This window comes from Lycium ferocissimum, chromosome 2 (assembly GCF_029784015.1).
Source record: "Lycium ferocissimum isolate CSIRO_LF1 chromosome 2, AGI_CSIRO_Lferr_CH_V1, whole genome shotgun sequence".
Lineage (NCBI taxonomy): Eukaryota > Viridiplantae > Streptophyta > Magnoliopsida > Solanales > Solanaceae > Lycium > Lycium ferocissimum.
The window spans coordinates 3990625-4013330 of NC_081343.1; the positions used below are offsets into that span (position 1 = coordinate 3990625).

General features: G+C 34.3%; 1 protein-coding gene across 5 annotated transcripts; it reads left to right on the plus strand.

The window, feature by feature from the left end:
• Positions 1–5927: 5927 nt before the first annotated feature.
• LOC132032881 (endo-1,4-beta-xylanase 5-like) lies at positions 5928–9511 on the plus strand. Of its 5 annotated transcripts, XM_059422671.1 has the most exons (9): positions 5928–6080; positions 6211–6283; positions 6435–6469; positions 7032–7188; positions 7336–7505; positions 7644–7745; positions 7814–7960; positions 8177–8812; positions 8965–9511. In XM_059422671.1, exons 2-9 carry the CDS (start codon positions 6211–6213, stop codon positions 9313–9315), a joined length of 1671 nt encoding a protein of 556 aa, XP_059278654.1. In that variant the 5' UTR covers positions 5928–6080; the 3' UTR covers positions 9316–9511. The 5 variants fall into 5 exon arrangements, with proteins under 5 accessions (XP_059278654.1, XP_059278680.1, XP_059278672.1 ...); XM_059422662.1 differs by having other exon boundaries at positions 5969–6283; XM_059422680.1 differs by lacking the exon at positions 6211–6283 and having other exon boundaries at positions 5971–6080.
• The last annotated feature ends 13195 nt before the right edge of the window (positions 9512–22706 follow it).

Consider the following 22706-nt stretch of genomic DNA (forward strand, 5'->3'; position numbering starts at 1 on the left):
ACTTAGTACCAAGGGTAAGATTGAAAAGAATAAATAATTCTCTTTCGATTTATTAAAGTTGACAAGTAAAAGACAATTTTAGGTCTAGTAGACTGACAAGTAAAAAAGAACGGAGAGAATAGTAATTTGAAGAGGTTCAATAAGACACATGTAAATACAAGACGCCAAGGTGTTTCAAGTATGGTGCACAAATTATGATTCTAATTATAAATAAGGACAGAGATATAGTTACAAATGAAAAATAAGTTATTGCAAAAGTTTTCATAATAATCTTCATTTGATGTACTATCTATATAGATAAGTTAATTTAATTTATGCAATTTGTAGTTTTAAAGTATAGGAATGCTCCCACAACACTGACTTTATAAGGAAATTTGGTTGGAAATGATAGTGAAATTTTTGAGAAAAAAAATGATAAGTTTCCTATATGTTTATGTTTTGGCATGACGACAAATAAAGCAGAGGATGAAATAATGCCCGAGATTAGATCGTAAAACCACAAGAAGTTTTCTCACATTACCAACTTTACTTGTTCTTTCAAGAGGGATATCAATATCAAAAACAAAAGTCATGGTCATGACAGTTTTACCGAAACGGATAAAAAAACATACACCAGAATATCATTTACAATAATGTTTTAAGTGAGATACGCTATACATGTTTGAACCTCATGAAATCAAAATAAGTTAGAAACTCACATGTTACCTACTTGAACTTTGATGGCTCATTTTCATATGTTCAGACGATATTCAATCATCTTAACCTCAACAAACAAGTCATTATTTGACGATCCTCGTCGGTTATTTACGAAAACTTGACCTTATTCTTTTATGTATAATTATTTACGCAAAAAGCTATTTAAATAATATTGATATTACTTTAAAAATCATGTACTAAATAACTTGATGTACACGTGCAACACACGTGTCGAGAAACTAGTTCACTTAATATGTGTATAACTAATTTATCAAAAATTATGCATATTTTAGCATCCAAAACTCATAAAGTCAAAATCCTAGATCCGTCTCTGCTGATTCACTATAACTCTAATCTCTACTTCACTTTATTTTTTCTTATGCGGTCACAAAACCATTGTTGGTACTTCCTCTGTCCCAATTTGTTTGACACTTTTCGCTTTTCTAGAGTCAAACGAGTTATTCTTTGACCATAATTTTTTCATATGTAAAATGGTTTATATTATTAATTGTTTTGACTTATAGTACTTTTTATGTAGTTTCCAAATATGTGAACTTTATTCGAAAATTTTAAAAATTTTATGTTCAAATATACGGTCAAAAATTAAAAAATTTAACTCTCATGAAAGTGAAAAGTGTCAAACAAATTGAGAGTAATTTTTTTCCAAATAAAATCCTTCTATTGATATCTTCACCAAGTGGTCACAAGAACTTTGCAGGGCAACCCCATTACGTCGGAGTATGTATTCATTGCATTGTGCTCTCACAAGTGGAATGTGAAAGTGAAACACAACAAAATTTGCAAGATTTATGTGGGGGACAGCATAGCAAGGATAAACACTTGGGGAAATGCGCACTCGATCTTCTGCTAAATGCCCAACTCTTCAAACTAATATAGAAAATGGGGTGTCATAGTATTTTAGTGAAATGGAGGTATAGTGTGTGTCAAATTGCGGTAGGTAATCAATGAACCTTTCTCTCTGCCCATCACGTGTACTGCGATACTAAAAAAACGATGCATTATTATGAGTAGTAAGCATGATGCCAAAATGGCATCAGTAGGCCTGCTAAGAAAAGGTAACCATAGATGATATCTATTTCCAACCTATTTGTTCCAAAGGCGAGAGTCATTCTTTTCATTCAAACGAGAAGCCGATGGCGGAACTAAAATTTTCATTAAGCGGGTTAAAAATATAAAAAACTATATATAGGTAGAAGTCAAGGAGGCTCAACATCTATTCTCTCCGTTCATTTTTATTTGTCCACTATATTAAAAATAAATCGTCACTTTGAGTTGTTCACTATACTAAAAATAAATCGTCACTTTTACTTGTCCACTTTAGCACATCAAGATAAAGACAATTTTTTTTTCTTGTTTTACCCTTTCTATTAATTACTTATTTCCAAATCATTTTCTAAGTCTATTGAGACTATACAGCAATTAATATGGGTATTATCAGGGCTGTCTCAACAAGATTGGGGGCCTAAAGCCAAACTTCAGATAGAGGCCGTAATTTTCTTTTTCTTTTTTTAAGAGAAAGATCGTGATATATGTTTTCATTTAAAGTCTACTTTTCTAGTTCTTTTTATATGCGAAGTAATTAATTATTGTTTGATAATCATCAATAACTATGCAAAGTTGTTAACAATTTTTTCAAATCAATTTATTCGAAAAAAAAATCAACTGACAATATAATATAGCTAATCAATCTCGCGGCTAAAAAAATTTCTTCTCTTTTTTCTTTTATAAATATTGTGCACTCCCTCTGTCTCAATTTATGTGACACAATTTGAATTACAAGAGTCCAACTTCTTTATTTTTATCGTGAATTCGGCCGAGTCAATTCCTTAAATGGTCATTGAACATATAGGAAAATCCCACTAAAGTCACTTTTGAATTTTTTTGGACAATAAGGTCACCAAACTATGTCCATATTTCCAAAATAGTAAAACAATTCATTTTTGCACATAAAACCCCTAAACTCATGTTTAAATTATAAAACTCATTTGATATTTCTATTTTATTTTCAAAATGTGAATATTAATTCGAAAAAAAATATATCAGAATATTGCAAAATTATATCTAAGTAGACAATAAAAGGATACAGCTGAATGATAATAGAACAGAGCATAGAGCTTAACTATAGGGCTTTTGAGTTGATTATAAATAATTTTTCGTGATATATAAAATTTTCAATTATCAAAACAAATGTTTACTATTTTTATTTTTTTGGAGATGAACTTGTAATATTTTGATTTTTATTAAAGTTTTATAAATAAGTGGAATACAATTAACATAAACATTCTATATTTTTGGAAAGCATATATCCAACTAATTGTAAAAATGTTTTCATTTTTTACATATATATATATATATATATATATATATATATATATATATATATATATATATATATATATATAAACCAAAAATAATAATTACATGCATCATGGATTTATATAACGTCTCATTTGTTTCAATTATGTCCAAGCACTTATATTCAGTAAAATGTTTAGCTTCCGACTTTGAGTAATAGAAAAATATCAATATAGTTCAAAAGAAGTTGATATAACAAAGAAAACCTTATAGCATACTTAAAGTTTGAACGATTATATTGTTTTATTTTTATAGCTTGAAATATTATGTTGAATATTTTTATTTTATTAATAAAACAAGAAAAATATTAAAGAATTTTGGAGTATCCAAAAATTGTGCATACATGATAGATTTTATAATTTAAACATGAGTTAAGGGGTTTTATGTCCAAAAATAGATTATTTTACTTTATTGGAAATAAGGACATAGTCTAATGACCTTGTTGTCCAAACAAATTCAAAAGTTACTTTACTGAGACTTTTCTACAAGTTCAATGACCATATGAGGAATTGACTCAAATTCGGCCACACAATCTTTAAGCTTTTTGAAAACAATTTACATAACTACATAAAAGTACCATAAGTCCCAATAATTTTTTAAACAAGTAAGCATAAAACTTAATAAAAAATGGGGCAAAGTCCCACTAATTTTTAAAACAAGTAAGTACATAAAAAATAATTTTAATCTTTTATATAAAAAATGGAGGTTCACCCTACCTAGCTCCGCCCTGAGAGCATTAAGAATATCTGTTTTAGAGCCCGTTTGGATTGGCTTATAGCTTAAAAAGGCCATAAAAAAATAAGTTGGGTATTATGGTCAAATAAATACTTTATTTATTAATTTTAAGACAAAATTTTAAAATTACTGGGCCCAAACACTCAAAAAAGCTGAAAACAGCTTATAAGCCAACTTATAAGCCAATCCAAACAGGCTCTTAGAAATATACCGGCACCATTCTTCTAAAGTATAGCAATAATTTACTCTTCACACAGTTCTCACTGAAAATTTCATGAATAAAATGAATTTTGTGTACAACCAAGACCAAGTAAAAAACATGTTACATGGACTCTACTGTATGCACTAATTCAGAAATAGCTAGGTGTAATTTTTATATCTTTTTTGCTTTTTTTCTTTTTTTTTTCTTTTGTATATTTTGGAAAATTCTTACAAAAAGTATCCACATTTTTGGCTGGCTAATTGTAAGAGGAAAAAATGAAGATCCATATATATACTTTTTTTGTTTCTCACCCTACCTAGCTCCATTCAGAAAAGCGCTACCCTACTAAAGATTTTTTCAAGCATTAAGAATATCTGTTTTAGAAATATACCGGCACCATTCTTCTAAAGTATAGCAATAATTTACTCTTCACACAGTTCTCACTGAAAATTTCATGAATAAAATGAATTTTGTGTACAACCATGACCAAGTAAAAAACATGTTACATGGACTCTACTGTATGCACTAATTCGAAATAGCTAGGTGTATGGATGTATTTATATACGTGCAATTTTTGCTTTTTTACTTTTTTTTTCTTTTGTATATTTTGGAAAATTCTTACAAAAAGTATCCACACTCGTTTTGGCTGGCTAATTGTACAGTAAGGAAAAATGAAGATCCATATATATACTTTTTTTGTTTTACAATAACGTATACCTTCGGTATCGCGTTGGAGCCCGACTATAAAAAATTTAGTGTTTTTTCCATACTTTGACCAACGATTAGTCGTGTGTCAAGACTCCGAAACGTCAATATTTTATATAGAGCTCGATATTTTTTTCGTACAATAATGTAGGCCCAATACATCAAGGATACGTAGACGTTCGGATAGTCATTTTAGGGGTTGAAAAGGTGCCCGAAGTAAGTTTTGTTTGCAAAAACTTTTTTCCATATTTTGACCAACGATTAGTCGTGTGTCAAGACTCCGAAACGTCAACATTTTATATAGAACCTGATATTTTTTTTTGCGTACAATAATGTAGGCCCAATACATCAAGGATACGTAGACGTTCGGATAGTCATTTTTAGGGAGTTGAAAAGGTGCGAAGTAAGTTTTGTTTGAAAAAACTTAGTGTCTTTTCCGTACTTTGACCAACGATTAGTCGTGTGTGAAGATCCAACATTTTATATAGATAATGTAGGCTCCGTAAACGTTCGAATCGTCGTTTTAGGGGTTGAAAAGGTACCAAGTTTTTGTTTAAGGTTTAAGTGTTTTATTTTTTAAGGTTTTGATTTAAGCGTTTATTTTTTAATCAAGGCATAACTTTATTTTGAATATATAATATAATTCTAAAAAATATAGGAGAAAAACTAGTTGTAAAGTGATCAAAAGATAATACATAACTTTATATTCGGATATAATTTTTTTTTTTTTGAACTTGCGTATTTTTTCGAGATCTATACAAACCGTTAAGGCGGTTTGGCGAGCCGACTTTTTAAAAAAACACCTTTTATCACATTCAATTTCAATTTTTCTCCAAATTGGCACAAATTTTCAGTTTTATTTATTTATTAGATGATGATACGCAATAGATTTTAACGTAAAAATCCCACGGTAATATAGTTGTGAATGTCAATTTCACTTATGCGGTTTCAATTTTTGAAAATAAAGCTAACTAATTTTCTCGACATATAAAGTTGACTAAAATAACCTTACGGTCAAACAAAACTTTTTTTTTTATCCGAATTTCATGACTTATCAAAAAAAATATCATATATAAAATATTAACTGGAATCTTGACACACGAATCGGGTCAAAGTATGGAAAAAACACTAAGTAAACAAACAAAAAAAAAGTTTAAAATTTTTTTTTCAGGCAAAACCAAATTATCAAACATGGTAGTAACTTTTAGTTTCATTTCATCATCATTCTGAAAAGCTTAACTAGTAGTAGTATTTGTATTTATTAGCTACTCCACTTGCTTTTGCATAGCAGGTGAAGAAAGCACGGACCTGGGAGTTGGGTGAAACAAATCTATTCATACTGTTTCTCTTGTGATTCTGCTTCCTGGTTGGTATTTATCCATTAATATTAATATCAATTTGCTAGCTACTGCTACTGCAATTGCTCTTCCTCCTCCATCCATATCTCTCTTTTAGTATATATATTCTCAACTTTTGAGCTGTTTTAATATAAACAGATGAAGAGAATGAGGGGTCATCCCATCTTTTATCTCTCTCTCTTTTATTGGGTCCTCTCTGTTTCACCTTATGGTAAATAATCTCTCTTTTCTTCTCTCAGGCTTTCTTTATTTTTATTTTTAGTTTGAATGAAGAGTAGTTATAGTCATAGTAGTATAGTGGGTTCATGTTGCTGCTACATACTTAGAATAGTAACTCTTGCGACTTCTCTACTTTACTGCAGATGGGCCACTCTATGATTCTTCAGCGTTCGCCGAGGTAACGACATAGCTAGTGCATTATTCTTCCTATGTTATTTATTAACATCAATTACATCAAATGTTTTCTCTTGTCTCGTAAAATTACACAGAGGTCATGTAAGAATTTAAGTCAGTAGGATCGAAGTGGTACGATTTATTACATGTATCCATTTTTATCTGTATTCCACCTATAGTAGATTACTGCTTTACACAGTGGTCAAAGCAATAATTAGATCTATATGTTTTTGAGCTAACATGATATTGGCTTGCTTATGTGGTTTTCTGTCCATAGTCATTTTTCAAGAGATTGTCTATAAGTTGGTAACTATAAATAGTTTAGTAACTTTTGTAGGAAAAATACTATTCCATATAAGTTCAATGACAATTTTATGAATTAACTAAGCTGAAGCGTGAAGACGGTGGTGGCCATTACACCCTGGTTATTACCGAGACATAAAAGATGTTTTTGACAGGATCCTAAAACCAGCAATTGCACTCGGTGTATATTACACTCCAGCACATTTGAGAATTAATTTGTATTACTATCATTTTATGATCTTAATGTATGACTTGCTGTGCAGTGCAAACTATACCCGGAGAAGCCACTTTATGGTGGGGGAATGCTAAAGTATAAGTTGCCAGAGTTTCATGTGTTTACGAGGGCGGATGGAAACACAGTCCGTTTACCTATTTTCAAACTGCAAGATATCACCCCTGACACCATTTATTCTTTTTCTAGTTGAGTACAAGCTAAGTACTGTTAATCAAATGGTTTTTATTCCAAATATGATTGTTGCAGATCAGGGCAGAAAGTTAATAAGATCCAAACGTATTTTTGTTTTGTTTTTTTCTTTTTTCTTTTTTCTTTTTTTTTTTTTTGGACAGCTTGGATTAAGATAAAAAATGCAGATTCTGCTGTCGTAACAGCAAGCGTAGGTGACAAAGATTCAGAAGAATTATGTGTAGGCACTGTAGATGCTAAGTCGGGATGTTGGTCCTTCCTCAAGGGTGGATTTGTAGCTTCTACACTTAATTTGTCTTCCATATATTTAAAGGTGTGTGTGCTTGTTGCCTTGCTGATAATGTGTTAGTATCTGTCATGAGTCATAGATTAGTAAATCTTGTACTTTTGATGAATAAGAACCGGAAGAATCTGAGGGACTACACATCAAGTATTTCTTTCCTCTTTGCAGAGTTCAGATCAAGAAGACTTAGAAGTTGAGATTGCTAGTGCTTCATTGCAGCCTTTCACTGAGCAGCAATGGTTATTGAATCAGCAAACAAATATTAATATGGTAAATATGTTGAGTAGTGCTTTCAGTTTGAAAAGTAGGAACTGTGAAAAGAACTTAATTTGGTGCAGGCTAGGAAGCGCGCTGTTACTATCCATGTCTCAAATAAGCAAGGAGTCAGACTTGAAGGTGCATCACTGACAATAGAACAAGTCTCCAAGGATTTTCTCCTTGGATCTGCCATTGCATATACCTTTATTGGTAATACCCCCTATCAGGTTTGTCTAACAAATCCATCACATTGCCGTAGGGACGGAATGACAGATGCAACATATATAGGCAATGGGCGCACAGTTTAATTGTTTTGTAAAATATGGCTATGCACCACTGTTTTTAGTTCTTGGATTCACCTCTGACAATAAAGACATTTCTGTCGGTTCTAAACATTTGATAATGCCTTCAGTATCAGAAACTGAGCTTTGTTGTTGTTTCAGAACTGGTTTCTTGAGCGATTCAATGCTGCAGTTTTTGAAGATGAAATCAAGTGGTACACCACAGAGCCCAAACGGGGGCTAATTAATTATACTCTAGCTGATCAGTTACTGGAATTTGTCCGAAGGAACCAGATTACAGTTAGAGGTCACAATATTTTCTGGGAGGACCCTAAATATACACCAGGCTGGGTTCAAAATCTTACAGGTTCTGAGCTGAAATCAACTGTAAACTCCAGGATTCAGAGTCTTATGTCCAAATACAAAGATGAATTCATTCACTGGGATGTCAATAATGAACTACTTCACTTTGATTTCTATGAGCAAAGGCTGGGACCAAATGCAACACTGGAATTTTACAGGACAGTGCACCAACAAGACCCTTTGGCAACCTTGTTCCTCAATGAATTCAATGTGGTGGAAAATTGTGATTCTAAGTCCACCGTTGATAAATATATCTCAAAGATGAGGGAGCTCAAAGAAGATGGCATGTCAATGAAAGGAATTGGCCTTGAGGGTCATTTTGGAGCCCCCAACCCGCCTCGAATAAGAGCTACTCTGGACAAATTAGCAACATTGGGGCTGCCCATTTGGCTCACGGAAGTTGATATCAGCGATACATTTAGCAAGGAGAGGCAGGTGAGACAGCTCTAATATAATATTGCTACCAATATTCAAAAACAAATAGTTCTTATATAGTTTTCTAGAAATATGTACTTTTACCACGTTCTCACAACAAAATAGTGGGTAATATTTTGTTCCATTAATTAAAATTCTAGATCCGTTGACAGGCTATTTACTTGGAACAAGTATTAAGGGAGGGCTTCTCTCATCCAGGTGTGGATGGGATAATGCTGTGGAGTGCGATTAGGAGAAATAAATGTTACAGAATGTGCCTTACTGATCCAGACTTAAACAACCTACCAACTGGTGATGTAGTGGACAAGCTTCTGAAGGAGTGGGACACTGGGGTCCTGAAGGGCCAAACAGATGAGCATGGCTCTTACAGCTTCTATGGCTTCCTTGGTGAATACAAAGTTACTGCTAGTTATGGGGGTAAAGTTGTGGATGCAGTATTCTCCCTTAGCCGCAGTGAAGAGACTAAGCATTTTAGCCTTCACCTGCCGGTGACTAGTACTTAATATAAAACATAATGGCAAGTGTGATTCTATGACTTAAAGCAAAGAGCACTCAGATGCATTTTCTTTTTCTGTCTCAAGTTCAGACACGGAAAGAATACACAAGATTTATTAGGCCAACAGCAAGCCTAACCAATTAAGAAAATCTTGTTTTTAGTAAATAGTTAATTGCTAGTATCATGAATCTTTCAAGTTCAAATTTGTCTTTTAAGTTGAAGCCAACAAGTTAGGGTAAACAAAGCAGACTCAGCTTTGCCCAACAACTAAAAATAGAGGATCTGCAATGAAATTTCCGATCAACTCTTTTCCCCACAAAAAATCGTACTCCGATCACCTCTTTTCACCTTGTCTAAACTGAAGCTCTCAGCTATATCTTTCTTCCATTCACAAACTTTAATAGTGAAGGACATATTTGGGGTCACTCATGTGGGTCAAACCCTGAAAATAAAGTAAATAAAATAAAAAGAGGAAAATAAGAAGAGACACAACTATTAGTAATAGGTGTGTCATTTAAACAAGAATTGCCTAGGACTCCTCTTCTAATTTAACTGTAACTTTTTCCATCTATAATGGGAAACAGAAAATTCTCTTCTTCCTCCCAAAAGTTCTCTACGGAAGATTCAAAGAAGAAAGGTAGCAATCTTCTATGAATATTGAAACATCTTCTGTAACTAAGGTACGATCAGAAACTATGAATATTTCAATGTAGTTCGTGTTCTATAAACATGTGATTACATTGACGACTAGTGAAACAAATATTGGAAAATCTTGGGGTAACTGTGTGTTCTTGTGAATTGTTGTATTTTTCTACATTGGCATCAGAACCTAGGGTTTTATTTGTTTCCTAGTCTTTTTTTCTTTCCCGGTTCTTCAAAATTATAATGTTGTCGACAAAAAGTGAAAGAAGTCATGCTCTACATATAGTTGGACGAAATAGTTCTTTTATTTGGTATTGCAGAGAGTATGTATATTGATACTGGAAGCAATTTTTGGGGTCTGCCGTTATTTTTGCTTCAATGCCAAAATCATTGAAGAGTTTTTACCCTCACTGAGTTTAAGAGGGAACCTTGTGAATTAAATGGACAAACATTGAAAATACTCTTTCTGAAATCATTTGGTAGGACAAAACAATTTTGTCCCAAGACGAAAAGTTCATTTGCTTTATTACGCCTTATGAGATATTGATTTTAAAAGTTCTTTTTTCGTTACTCACTGCCATAAGTTTTTTTTGAAAAAAGACATTGAGTTTTTTTTTTTTTTCTTTTTTTTTTTTCCGGTTTTCTCACTGTTGGTTCTACATATATAATACAATACAATCTTCAGTGGTATTGTTTGAGATATGTGTGTGACACATTGAGGCAATGGAGAAAACCTGTTATTACCATGGCTAAGACTATAAAGTACCGTAACTAAGTTGTTAAGTTGTTACTCCAAGTTAGCCATACAAAAAAGTACTTTTTTTTTAAGATGAGAAAAGAAATCATGCAAAGCCATGTCACGGTCGCTAAAGCAGTGGGGTATAAGAACCCACGTTTATTTTTTTCTTCAGATTTGCAGTCCGTGTGGCTGCATATTTTCTTTTAACCATTTGTTTTTGGGCGGTGTGCCATAGACATTTTGCATTTTTAATGCTATTATTGTTATAGAATTTAACCTTATTTAATCTTGAATTTATGTGATTTAAGATGTGTTTCGTATATAATTAATTATGTTAAATTGATGACATATTAGAATTTGGATGATGATTGGGAACATAGAATGTGTTTGGCTAAGCTTATAAGCTGGTCAAACTAGCTTATAAGCACTTTTTAACTTATCTAGGTGTTTGGTAAATTCTAAAAGTGCTTATAAGTCAAGTTCTTATAAGCCAAAATAAGCAATAAGTTATAAGTTGGTCACCCCCAACGTATGATTTTACTGCTTATAAGCACTTTTGGTTTGATCAAACTTTTTACGATTTTATTCCTGATATCTTTCTATGATTCTTAAAATACCTTTTCTTAAAACAAAATTCCTAACACTTTCCATGATTTCACTCAGATATCTATTCTTCCAAACTTAAAATACACCCCCTTCCTCCCCCCCCCCCCCCCCCAACCTCTTCAACGTAAACAACAATTATACAGTTCTTCATGGCATTATTTGGGGTAGCAAATTTCTCTCTAATATTATTTTTAGTAGTTCTTCAGATTCCACACAACCCTCTCATACTTATCTATGTATATGTGTTATTGATTTCAAGAGCTATTATCGATAAACACAAAATATGTAAATTTTAAAAAAAAAAATTGAAAACATGCAACCCTTTAGCATTTGGATGGCAACCCGTGATCCGATTGATGAGAATATGATGATAGTTGGATGTGTTTGTTTAATTAGCGACAAAAGAAAATTGTTAAGTATTTGTTTCTTCTATACAAATTTTGTGTAAAATTTAAGTATGTTTTTGACAAAAAAAAAAAAAAAAAATAGTAGTCAAATTATTAATTGTTATATTATATAGCTTATGATTAAATTTTGCTTAACAGAAAATAATTTATATTTATAAACATAATTTATCTAATAAATTTTGTACTAAAAATAAATGAGACATAAATCATTTTGTATTTGAATTAAAATATAAATTCTTGTAAAAATCTCGTCGTTATTAGTGTAAATAACTTTAAGGATATTTAAGTCATTTTAACATAAAAATATGCTTATTAGCAGTTTTTTGTCAAACACTTCAGCTGCTTATTATCAGTTTCAGCGCTTTTATCCAAACATGTAACTTCTTATTTATTAAATCAGCTTTGGCACTTAAAATTGCTTATCAGCACTTAATGCTTATCAGCTACTTTAACTCAGCTAAGTCAAACAGGCTCATATTGAAATTTTGATTCCAGATCTAATATGAAATAAACTTTAATATAGTTGGTTATTTTAAGGATCGGATTAGTATGTATATGAATTTTAGTCTCTAAAAATGTACATTGATGTCTCAAATAGTTTATACTTTGTTATCAATATGTCAACTGCTACGAGAATATTAGTCTCCGAGCTTAACGTAAGTGAAAAGCTGAATGATGATGTAATATGCAGTATGTCCTAGAAGAGCAAAAGGCTCTTAAGGCTTTCGAGATATGTCTATGATGCCTCATAATATATCTTTTTTGTATTTTGTCACATACGATATATGGTGTTGGTTATTCCTATGATGGTTTTAATATACTGGATAATTTATAATTAGAGTAAGAATATTTATTTGTGCTTATTTTCATACGACATGCTAGACTTGACCTTAGTGGTTAACAACAAACGAATTGTTTAGCCAAACAAGGTTTACTTGGTGCTCTAGATAAAGTAGATTTGTCTACTTATTAATAATGTCTAGTTAGAAAAAACAAATAGAAAACCATTTGGAAAAGTTAAACCACCGATAGTCCATTGCGATTAATCTAATCTAACATATGTGATCCAATCCTTTAAAGTTTGTTGCTTTTACTCCATATAAGTTATGGATAGATGATAATAGGCAGGGCCGTGAGGCGGGGCATTTTACTTAGTACGGGGCGAGGTGTAAGTCCCGAGGCACAGGGCGTAAGCCCCATGGATCTTTAAATTTTAATTTATACGGTAGTAAAATAGTATAATAACACTAAATTTATATAAAAAAAATATATTAATAGTTTAAAAAAATTAAAAACATGATTAAAGAAACTCATAGAAAACAAAACTCTAACATGATTTTACAATTATAAATAATGCAATAATTTAAAAATTATTATGAGATGCACACCAACTCTAACATCTTAACTTAAAACAATAAAAGAATCACAATTTCTTAAAGCATACTACTATCATACTATGCAATTTACCTCCCTAAAAGAAAATAATCAATAAAATTTATCATATTATAATTAAACATCACTCCTTCATGAATAAAAAAAAATTTACTTTCAAATAGCAAAATAATAAACTATGAATTTTGTGACATAGGACAAAAACGTGAAGACCAAGCAAGCAAACACTTTGCTATCTTTTGCGGGTGAGATTTTTTCCTTCAAAAAAAGGCTCCTTTCTCTCTCCTTTCCCATGCAAACCCTAACCCTGGTGTAGCCTTTCATGGCTGCTCCAGGCACTAGTGATATGATCCTACTTGGCACACCTCATTTCAAGACTTACATCCAAGGCTTAGATATGGAACTTTAAGCTCAACAAGCGACATGGATGATAAGGATGGAGTTGAAGGCCTTTGGAGGCTCATACAAGCCCCACAATGAGGCCTATGATGTGTGGGAGGTGGCTTGGGAGTTGATTGAAGAAGAAGCTACTAGAAAGGGGACCAAATGTGCAAAGTGGCCACACGTGCAAATAGGGACATTTTTGCAAATTGGCTACACTTGCTAACTTGGACAAGATCGGGAGTTGGCTATTTGTGTAAGGAAGGTTATGCTTGCAAGAAGGACATGCATGCAAGGTTGATTAAAGGGCTATCTATGCAGGGAGGGGCGTGTTTGGCCAATGAAGGCCAATTCTTGAATTGAAGACTACACTAAGAAGACTAGCAAAACAAGGTCCTTACTTCATTAAGGATAGCATTGTAATTGCCTATTAGTCTTCTTTACTTATCTTGTATATATATCTTGTCTTTCATTTCATTACCTAGATTTTGATGATGAATATTTGAGTGATGATAGGATTATCATAGTTTGTTTAGCTAGGGTTTAGCTTAGTTTAGTAAATTTAATGATGGATTTCATTGTTGGGTTGTGAACCTTTTATGTCCATTGATATTCATGAAGAGATTGCCATTTGTGGATTCAAATCGAATCTCTTGCCTTGGGTTTCAAATAGTAGTGGTTCTTTTAGGATCGGATTCAATTGGAAGGGTCTAAGTTTAATATACTTAGGTTTGTCCATAAATTTCCCCTAATTGGGTCTTGCTTTTATCCTCTATTCCTCATCCCCTTTTCTTCGTATCTTTAAATTTCGCGTTTTGGATTGAATTGGTTCTTCCCCAATTCGATTCGTATCATTTGGTATCAGAGCATAGGCTAAGAGATTATTCCTACAATTTATAATCCTAGGCTCAAAATCAAAATCTCAAAAAAAAAAAAAAAAAAAAAACTCAAAAAAAAATCCAAAATTTTTTTGTAGTTTTTTTTTGGTGGATTTGAGGTCAATTTTGAGTTCCTTGATATTAAAAACCCCTAGGTTTCAAATTTCGTGGCATTTGGAGGTATTTTGAAGATTCTACCATTGTTGAAGCTTGAAGGTTTGAAACTTGAAAGTGAGTTGTGGTGAAGGAAGGTGCTATTGGTTTCAAAGTTGGTGGGTGTTTTTCTACAAGTCAAGAGGAGTCTAGATCTCAAATTTGAAGGTATTTGGACAAGATTTGAAGAATCACCATTGAAGACCTTCAAGCTTTTGAAGAACTCCAAATGGGTCTTGGTGATTGAGGTTGATTTGGAGCTTAATTCGTATTGGATTTTGTTCTGCACATCAAGGAGAACCTAGATCTTTAATTTGGAGGAAAAATAAGGTGATTTGGAAATTAGGTGTTCTTCAAGTTCATAAGCATCTTCATAGTGAAGAAGAAGACCCAAAAGAGTGTTGAAAAAATTTCAAGTGAAGAGGTCAAAAAGTGTTTGTGGGCCAAGCAAAAGAAAAAAAAAATTTAAAAATTTCAAAAATCAGAAATATTAAGTCCAATTTTCTGATTTTTCAAAAAAAAAAAAAAAAAAAAAAAATTGGCCACGTCATCTGCCACGTCAGCGCTGACGTCAGCATCTGACGCGCCTCTGACGCGCGCGTGGGGTCCAAATTCAGAGGCTTGAATTTTTTTTTCTACACTTAGAAAATTGGCAGATTTTGGTCCAACTTGAGAGGGCTATATCTCCGTGTATATAAAGAGTTACGGGGCCCATAATATATCGAAATTCAAGTTCGGAGAGTCTACTTTCCAAATCAACAAGCCATTTGTGAATCTGAGCTCTGTAGAAAGAATTATGGGCGTTTCAAAAACATGCTGCAAGCAACTCCGAATTTTCTAAGTGTTGGCCCAAAACTTCCCAAATTCTTGCTAAGTGTTTGGCCAAGATTTGTTCACTTCTTCTTCTTATTTCTTTGATCCTCTAAACTAATTAACAACTAGTAATTCATCCTACTTAGTTGTTAATTAGTTTTTGAGTCCGTCTTTCTTTCGTGCCAATTCTTTTCAAGCTTTTCTCGTTTTAGCTTCGTTGAAACTTCTTTGGCTCAAGTCCTTTCATTTTATCGAGTCGACCGTCCTTCAATTAACAAGAATCTTATTCTTCCACAAAGTTTAGCAATCTTGTGAATTGATTTGGATTAAAAGAGTTCTTGACCAACCTTGGAAGAAGCTTTAGGTTGAGAGTGGTAAGAAGTGAGAGTTGAATATGAGTGACGTGAGGATTTTATTGCTAATATCATTTGCTAGTTTTGCAGGTACTCATGGCTAACCAAGAAGGTACAAGGAGTTTTATGGGAGGGATGGATGGCTACAGAGTTGAAGTTAGTAGGAGAAGTTCTTCACACACTACCACAACTAAATAGAGCTCTTTTGGATACATTCGTGGTAGGTGTCTTGGCCATGGTGAAGCTTTGAGGTATATTCCTTCTTGTAACTCTCATACTAGTGGAGGATCATATGAATATTTTTATGATGAGTTGAATGAGATTCCTCAAGATGTAAAGCGAATTGATGTGAAAGAAGGGATTTGTAGATTTGAGGTGGCTATCAACTACCAAAGGGGATATACTATTGAGGTGGGAAGAAACATATTGGAAAATTTTATTAGTCCCGCGGTTGTGAAAAGGTTGGGGCTACGTTGTTATCAAATGTCTCATCCAAAGTACTTTAATGGGACATAGGTCAATGAAGTGGTGGATAATGTATATGTTAGTAAAGGAGAACATTTTTATAATTCGCCAACTTATTATGTGTTTCCTTTGACCACTTGTGACCTATGCTTAGGATCTCCTTGGTATAAACGTGGTTATGATCTTGTTTATAAAGATGTGCATAGAAGATTCATGGTTCATACTCATTTTGGTTTTAATGAACGTCATTTTAAGGAATTGCCTATCGAAAACCACAAAGAAGTAAGCTTGTGGAAGCCTACCAAGAAGAGAGGAGAAATGTGTTATCTTATTCAACTCCAAGTAGAAGTTTCTATAAGTCCTCACATGATGACACATTAAGAAGTCCTACAAGTTAAAGAAGCCATGAAATTAATGAAACAAGTGTTGGCTTGAGAACTACTCAAGAAGTGAGCTCTAAGTCTTGTGACCAATCCAAAATGAAGAAGTCAAAAGAGTCAAAAGATAGATCTCTATATCCAAGGCTTAGAATTGATTTGAAGGGTCATCCTAACCCTTCAAATGGCATTCTTGGAGTACACCCTAACTTCCCCAAAGATGAGAGACAAAATATTGAGAGGAGTAAGGGAGAGAAAAGTGGCAACTTAAGACAGGAAAAAGGAGAGAATGTGTGGAGTGATGTGAGAAATTTGCCACATACTTTTTCTAACTCTAACAATTTCAATCTTTCTTCTCCTATTTGTGATGTCTCTTGTGCAGGTATTCGTGGAAGCAAACCAAATGTTGAGCATCAAACTTTGAAAGTTCATGAGGTAGTTGAGAGCTTCCCGAAGGAGCAAATGGACTCCCAAGTTGAAAAACGAGGTAAAAAGATGTTGTGTCGAACTTCAAGGTAAAATAGCTAATCTTAAAACCACCAATGATGTGATTGCCATGTTGTTGAAGTGAGTGTAAATGATAGCTTGTCCTTAAACGAGCTTAATGAATCTTTGCCTTGTGATATGCTTAGTGCTATAATGCCAATTGATAATGTAGTTGAAATGGATGATCCAACACTAGTTGATCCTATTGATGACTATCTTGACTCTTCTTTTGAGTTCAAGTTGTGTCCACCTAGTGTTGATCCTCTTGATATGCATGTTAGTACATTGTCATGTGAATTGTTAGTGCACCCACTAGTTGATAGCAAAGTCGATTTCTGTCCAACTAGTATGGGTGATGTTATTGGTCAACTTGCTTGTATTGATAGTCCACTAATTAAGAAATGGCGTGATGTGCTTAATGAATCTCAATTTAGTGATGAAGCTAGACGAGTTGATATTGAATATGAACATGACACACCACCCGTGTTTGATATTTATGGAGATGAGTCCCATGACCTTGATTTGTTGTCATTCGTTGAGACTCAAGATTCTAAAGGTGTTATGTGTCAAGTAGATAGTCATGAGATTGAAAAGGTGTTATGTGTCAAGTAGATAGTCATGAGATTGAAAATGCTTTGAAGAATGATCTTTGTCTTTTTGAGAGTGGGATTGATGCTTTGATCCTTCATTGTTCATTGATTCTTCTCTCTTTATAGATAATGCGCTATTTGATATTGACATGACTATTGGGAATGATGAACCCAGCGGGGTGTTTGGTAATGTTGAGCATTTGGTTTCCTTTGGAGACTATAATGTGATATGTAACCCACTATGGAATGATGACACTCTTTCCCATGATGGAGATCTTTCTTTGGGGAATTGTGAACCATTTGTGGGGAAGGAAAGTGTTACAAAGGAAGGTGATTCTTGTCTAGAAATTGCAAATTCTTTCATTCATGTTCAACTTCATAATAGCCTATTGAATGATCTTAATCTTGAACCTAATAGTGAGGCTACATTGGAGAATGACATGGATGAGGAAGTTATCTTAAGTGACATCTTTCTTTATTACTTGTTTTGCATACGATGACGCTCTTATTTTCGTCGGGGGTGCATCTTATTTTTTCGAGGAAGGTAATGCGTGGGTAGTTAGTTGTTTTATTGTGTCACGACCCGACTAGGGGCCATACGACGGCACCCGAGGCTGTTCACCGAGCACCACTCATACCATTACCCGTCGTACACATCAAGCGTTCATTCATTATTCTTATACTCAAATCATAGGAAAACCACTTTTCACTTTTAAAGCATAATTACCTTTATATACATAAGCCTGTCGGCTATCAAAATAATATATACAATAAGTACATCGTGAGACCATACTCCCCACACACACGTATCTACAAGCCTCTACTAGAGTGCTAGACATATGGACGGGACAGGACCCCGTCATGCCCAAAACATATATATACACAAAAGAATAATTAATGGCACCTCCGGGATAATGGAGTGCTCTCGGGTTAGCTAATAAATTTCCTACGAGTTTGATCGCCTCCCCGTCTACATGGACGAACACGTCGTCCAAAGAAATTTGCGCACGAGCATTGTACTGAGTATGTAAGGCATAAACGATAGTAATACGTCAATGAAATAAAAGAGCATCAAATAAGGAGCAACCTCTAACTGACTGTCAATTATAAAAGAAATAATGTACGTCGAAAACATTTCATAATCATCACCATATCATGTATGCATATATGTATAAGTCTGTCCATCCATATACGGTATGATAATCATTAGCCTACGTCCGGTGCCTCCGGCGTCCAGTGTACCATCTCATGCGCCCCACTAGCGTTGTCTCCGCCTACGCCATCTAGACATGGTGTGTATACGCTTCCGCCTTAGGCGTGTCGCCCCTATATAGGCGCTGTAATATCATCATCATGTACTCATCATAATGCACGCATAGAAAACTCAAAGACAACTATACTTCATCGGGGGTGACATAAGGTCGTGAACCCCGATTCCATTATGGGACATTCATAAGCATTCTCGCCCTCACCTTGAAGGAATTAGCATATAAGGTGAGTGTATACAATAAACAACATCATTAGCTTTATAGGAACATCATATCATGAATTCTAGAATCTTTGGACTTAAGCTCATCATCATCATTAACGTGCTCATAATGTATCTCTTATCTTTATCTCATATGGCTATTCATGAACATAGACTCTTAATTTCCGGAATGTAGGAGATTCATGGAAAGGGAGGGAAAATCATGCTATAAGATTCATGCCTTAGAAAGAAAGGACTAGCCTCACATACCTTTTTCGTTTAACTATTCTATCGCTTGCTCGTTCTCCTTCAATGCCCACGTTTCTACCTTCAAGAGAATTCCTATTAACATTAGCTAATCGATTATACGAACGTGCTTACTAAAGCTAGAGAAAATTGGGCAGCATTTTCTTTGTTTATATAACTTTCCTCATGCTACATATCAACTCCCAAATATCCATAATAACATTCACAATATTATAGGCAACAATCATCACTCGTCCACATTATCCACATTTCACAATTTCACTTCAATTCCTTCATAATCATGGTCATAGTTCATTATTGCATTTTATCACATATAATACTTATCCCTTAAATGTCATTCATAACATACTTACAATCACAACATATCAATAGTCATGACTCAGTCCAAACTACTTCTCAAAATGTCACTATTTTTACATTCATGACCCACTTCCTATTTCTTTCTACAATCCAAGTGTTTCAACTTCTCAATACCTTAAACAACATGAAAATACCATAAAACTTACCTTAGATAGTGTAGGAATAGGCCTTGAGTGGAAATGCTTTTCTTGCACCAAAACCCTAGTTCACTTCCATTGAAATTTCTTGGCTTGGATGAACTTTAATGTGTCTCATACACTTGCTTTTGTTGGTTTAATGAAATTGATCATCAATTTCTCTTGGGTTCTTGTGGATGAAGAGTGGAGAGAGTTCTATAGGATTCTTGAGTTGTGGAGAGGAAATAAGAAGATAGGAAATGAAAATAATGAACTTGGGTCCCTTTTAATAACTTAAAATCTGACTACTGGGAAAATATATGGACACTTATACGATCCGTATAAACTTATACGGTCCGTATAAGTGACCGTGAAACCACCTCATCATCATCTCAATTCTGTGACCATTATACGGCACATTATACGATCCGTATAATTTTATACGGTCCGTATAAGTGACCGTATAATCCCATCAGTGAGGGACCTTCACTGTGACGATTCTCAAGGGACCATTATACGGACCGTATAACATTATACGGACCGTATAATCGTCCGTATAACCCATCTTTTCTCTGATCTTGTTCTCGTCAATTCGTTTGATCTCCAATCCTTATAGAACCTTCTTAACACTTGTTTAACACCTCATTAACAATCTAAGGGACGTTAGACTGTTCTCCAAGGCACTATTAAATCATTATTATCTTATTACTCGTAAATCTCTTCCGATACATAACGTATACCTTGTCTTTCTTGGCAAGCTTTCTTCTCTTACTTCGAATGTCTTTGAAATCCCATTTAGAATCATCAAATGTTATTTCTTACTTATCAAAACATCGTATACGTCGTGCCCTTCATTAGTCTAGTCACTGTACGTTAACAGAAATTTCCGAGGTGTAACATTCTTCCCCCTTTTTGGAACATTCGTCCTCGAATGTTAAGCACTCGGAAATTCTACGAAAATTTTGCCAGAGTTTTCCCTGTAATATGGCACCACCATCCTGTCACAACAGCCCACAACAAACTTGCCTCACAGGGCCACAACACAATAACAATAGGATTTGGCCACACACAATCCAAAGGCATAAAAAAAAGAAAGCATACATACCTCATAATCTCGATGTCTCATCATGGATCTCTTCCGGGGTCAAAACAAGCTGCGGTATGTGGATTTCATCTTCTCTTCCACCTCCCAAGTCATTTCTTCTCGATTGTTATTCCGCCATAAGACTTTAACTGAGGCTACTTCCTTATTTCGAAGTCTCCGTACTTGCCTGTCTAAGATGGCAATGGGCACTTCTTCGTAGACTAACTTTTCTGTCACTTGAACATCATCTATCGGAACAATCTTCGTAGGATCTCCAACACACTTGCGGAGCATTGAGACATGGAAAACTGGATGGACTGATTCAAGTTCTAGTGGCAGGTCCAATTCATAAGGTACTTGACCCACCTTGCGGATAATTTTATAGGGTTCAATATATCGAGGACTCAATTTCCCTTTCTTGCCAAATCTCATCACACCTTTCATTGACGACACCTTCAAGAATACCCAGTCATCAACTTGAAATTCTAAGTCTCGCTGACAGTTATCCGCATAAGATTTTTGGTGACTTTGGGCTGTCAACAATCGATTCCGGATCACCTTGACTTTTTCTATAGCTTGTTGAATCAACTCAGGGCCTATTAGCTATACTTATCCTATTTCAAACCATCCAATTGGAGACCTGCACTTCCTTCCATATAAAGCTTCATACGGAGCCATTTGGATACTGGAATGGTAGCTATTATTATATGCAAACTCAATAAGGGGTAAGTGGTCATCCCAACTACCACTGAAATCTAGAACACATGCTCGTAGCATATCTTCCAAGGTCTGGATGGTACGTTCGGCTTGTCCATCAGTCTGCGGATGAAATGCCGTGCTAAGCTTTACTTGAGTACCCAAACCTTCTTGGAAGGATTCCCAGAACTTAGCTGTAAATTGTGCCCCTCTATCTGTGATAATGGATATCGGAATATCATGGAGTCGCACAATCTCCTTGAGGTACAACCTTGCATAATCTTCTACTGAGTATGTGGTTCTAACAGGAAGAAAATGAGCGGCTTTCGTCAACCTATCCACAACCACCATATAGAATCATACTTTCTTTGGGAATGAGGCAATCCCACAATGAAATCCATATTGATTACGGACTTCTGTAGGCGTCGTAGGCATTGGCCAAGTCTTCACAGCTTCAATTTTTTGAGTATCAACTCGAATGCCATCATCTGAAATAACATGACCTGAGAATGTCACGTATTCATCCAAATCTCACACTTTGAAAATTTTGCATACAATTCTCGAGTTCGAAGAAATCCAAGAACAATTCGTAAATGGTCCGTATGTTCGATTCCGTGCGAGAGTACACGAATATCGTCAATGAATACTATTACGAATAGATCTAAAAGAGGCTCGAATACATTATTCATCAAATTCATGAACACTGCCGGAGCATTAGTTAACCCAAATGACATCACCCGAAATTCATAATGGCAATATTTCGTTCTAAAAGCTGTTTTGGGAATATCTCCTTCTCTAACTCTCACTTGATGATAACCTGACCTCAAGTCTATTTTGGAAAACCACTTGGCACCTTGTAATTGATCAAACAAATCATCAATCCATAGAAGACGATATTTGTTCTTTATTGTCACCTTATTCAATTGCCTATAATCGATGCACATTCGTAGGGAGCCATCTTTCTTTCTTACAAATAGGACAGGTGCTCCCCACGATGATGAACTCAGGTCTAATAAACCTTCTCGAGCAAATCTTTCAAGCGTTCCTTTAGCTCTTTCAATTTTCACTACCGGAACAGATTGGAAAGTTGGCAACTTTGCTTCGGTATCATAAACTCGGACTAAG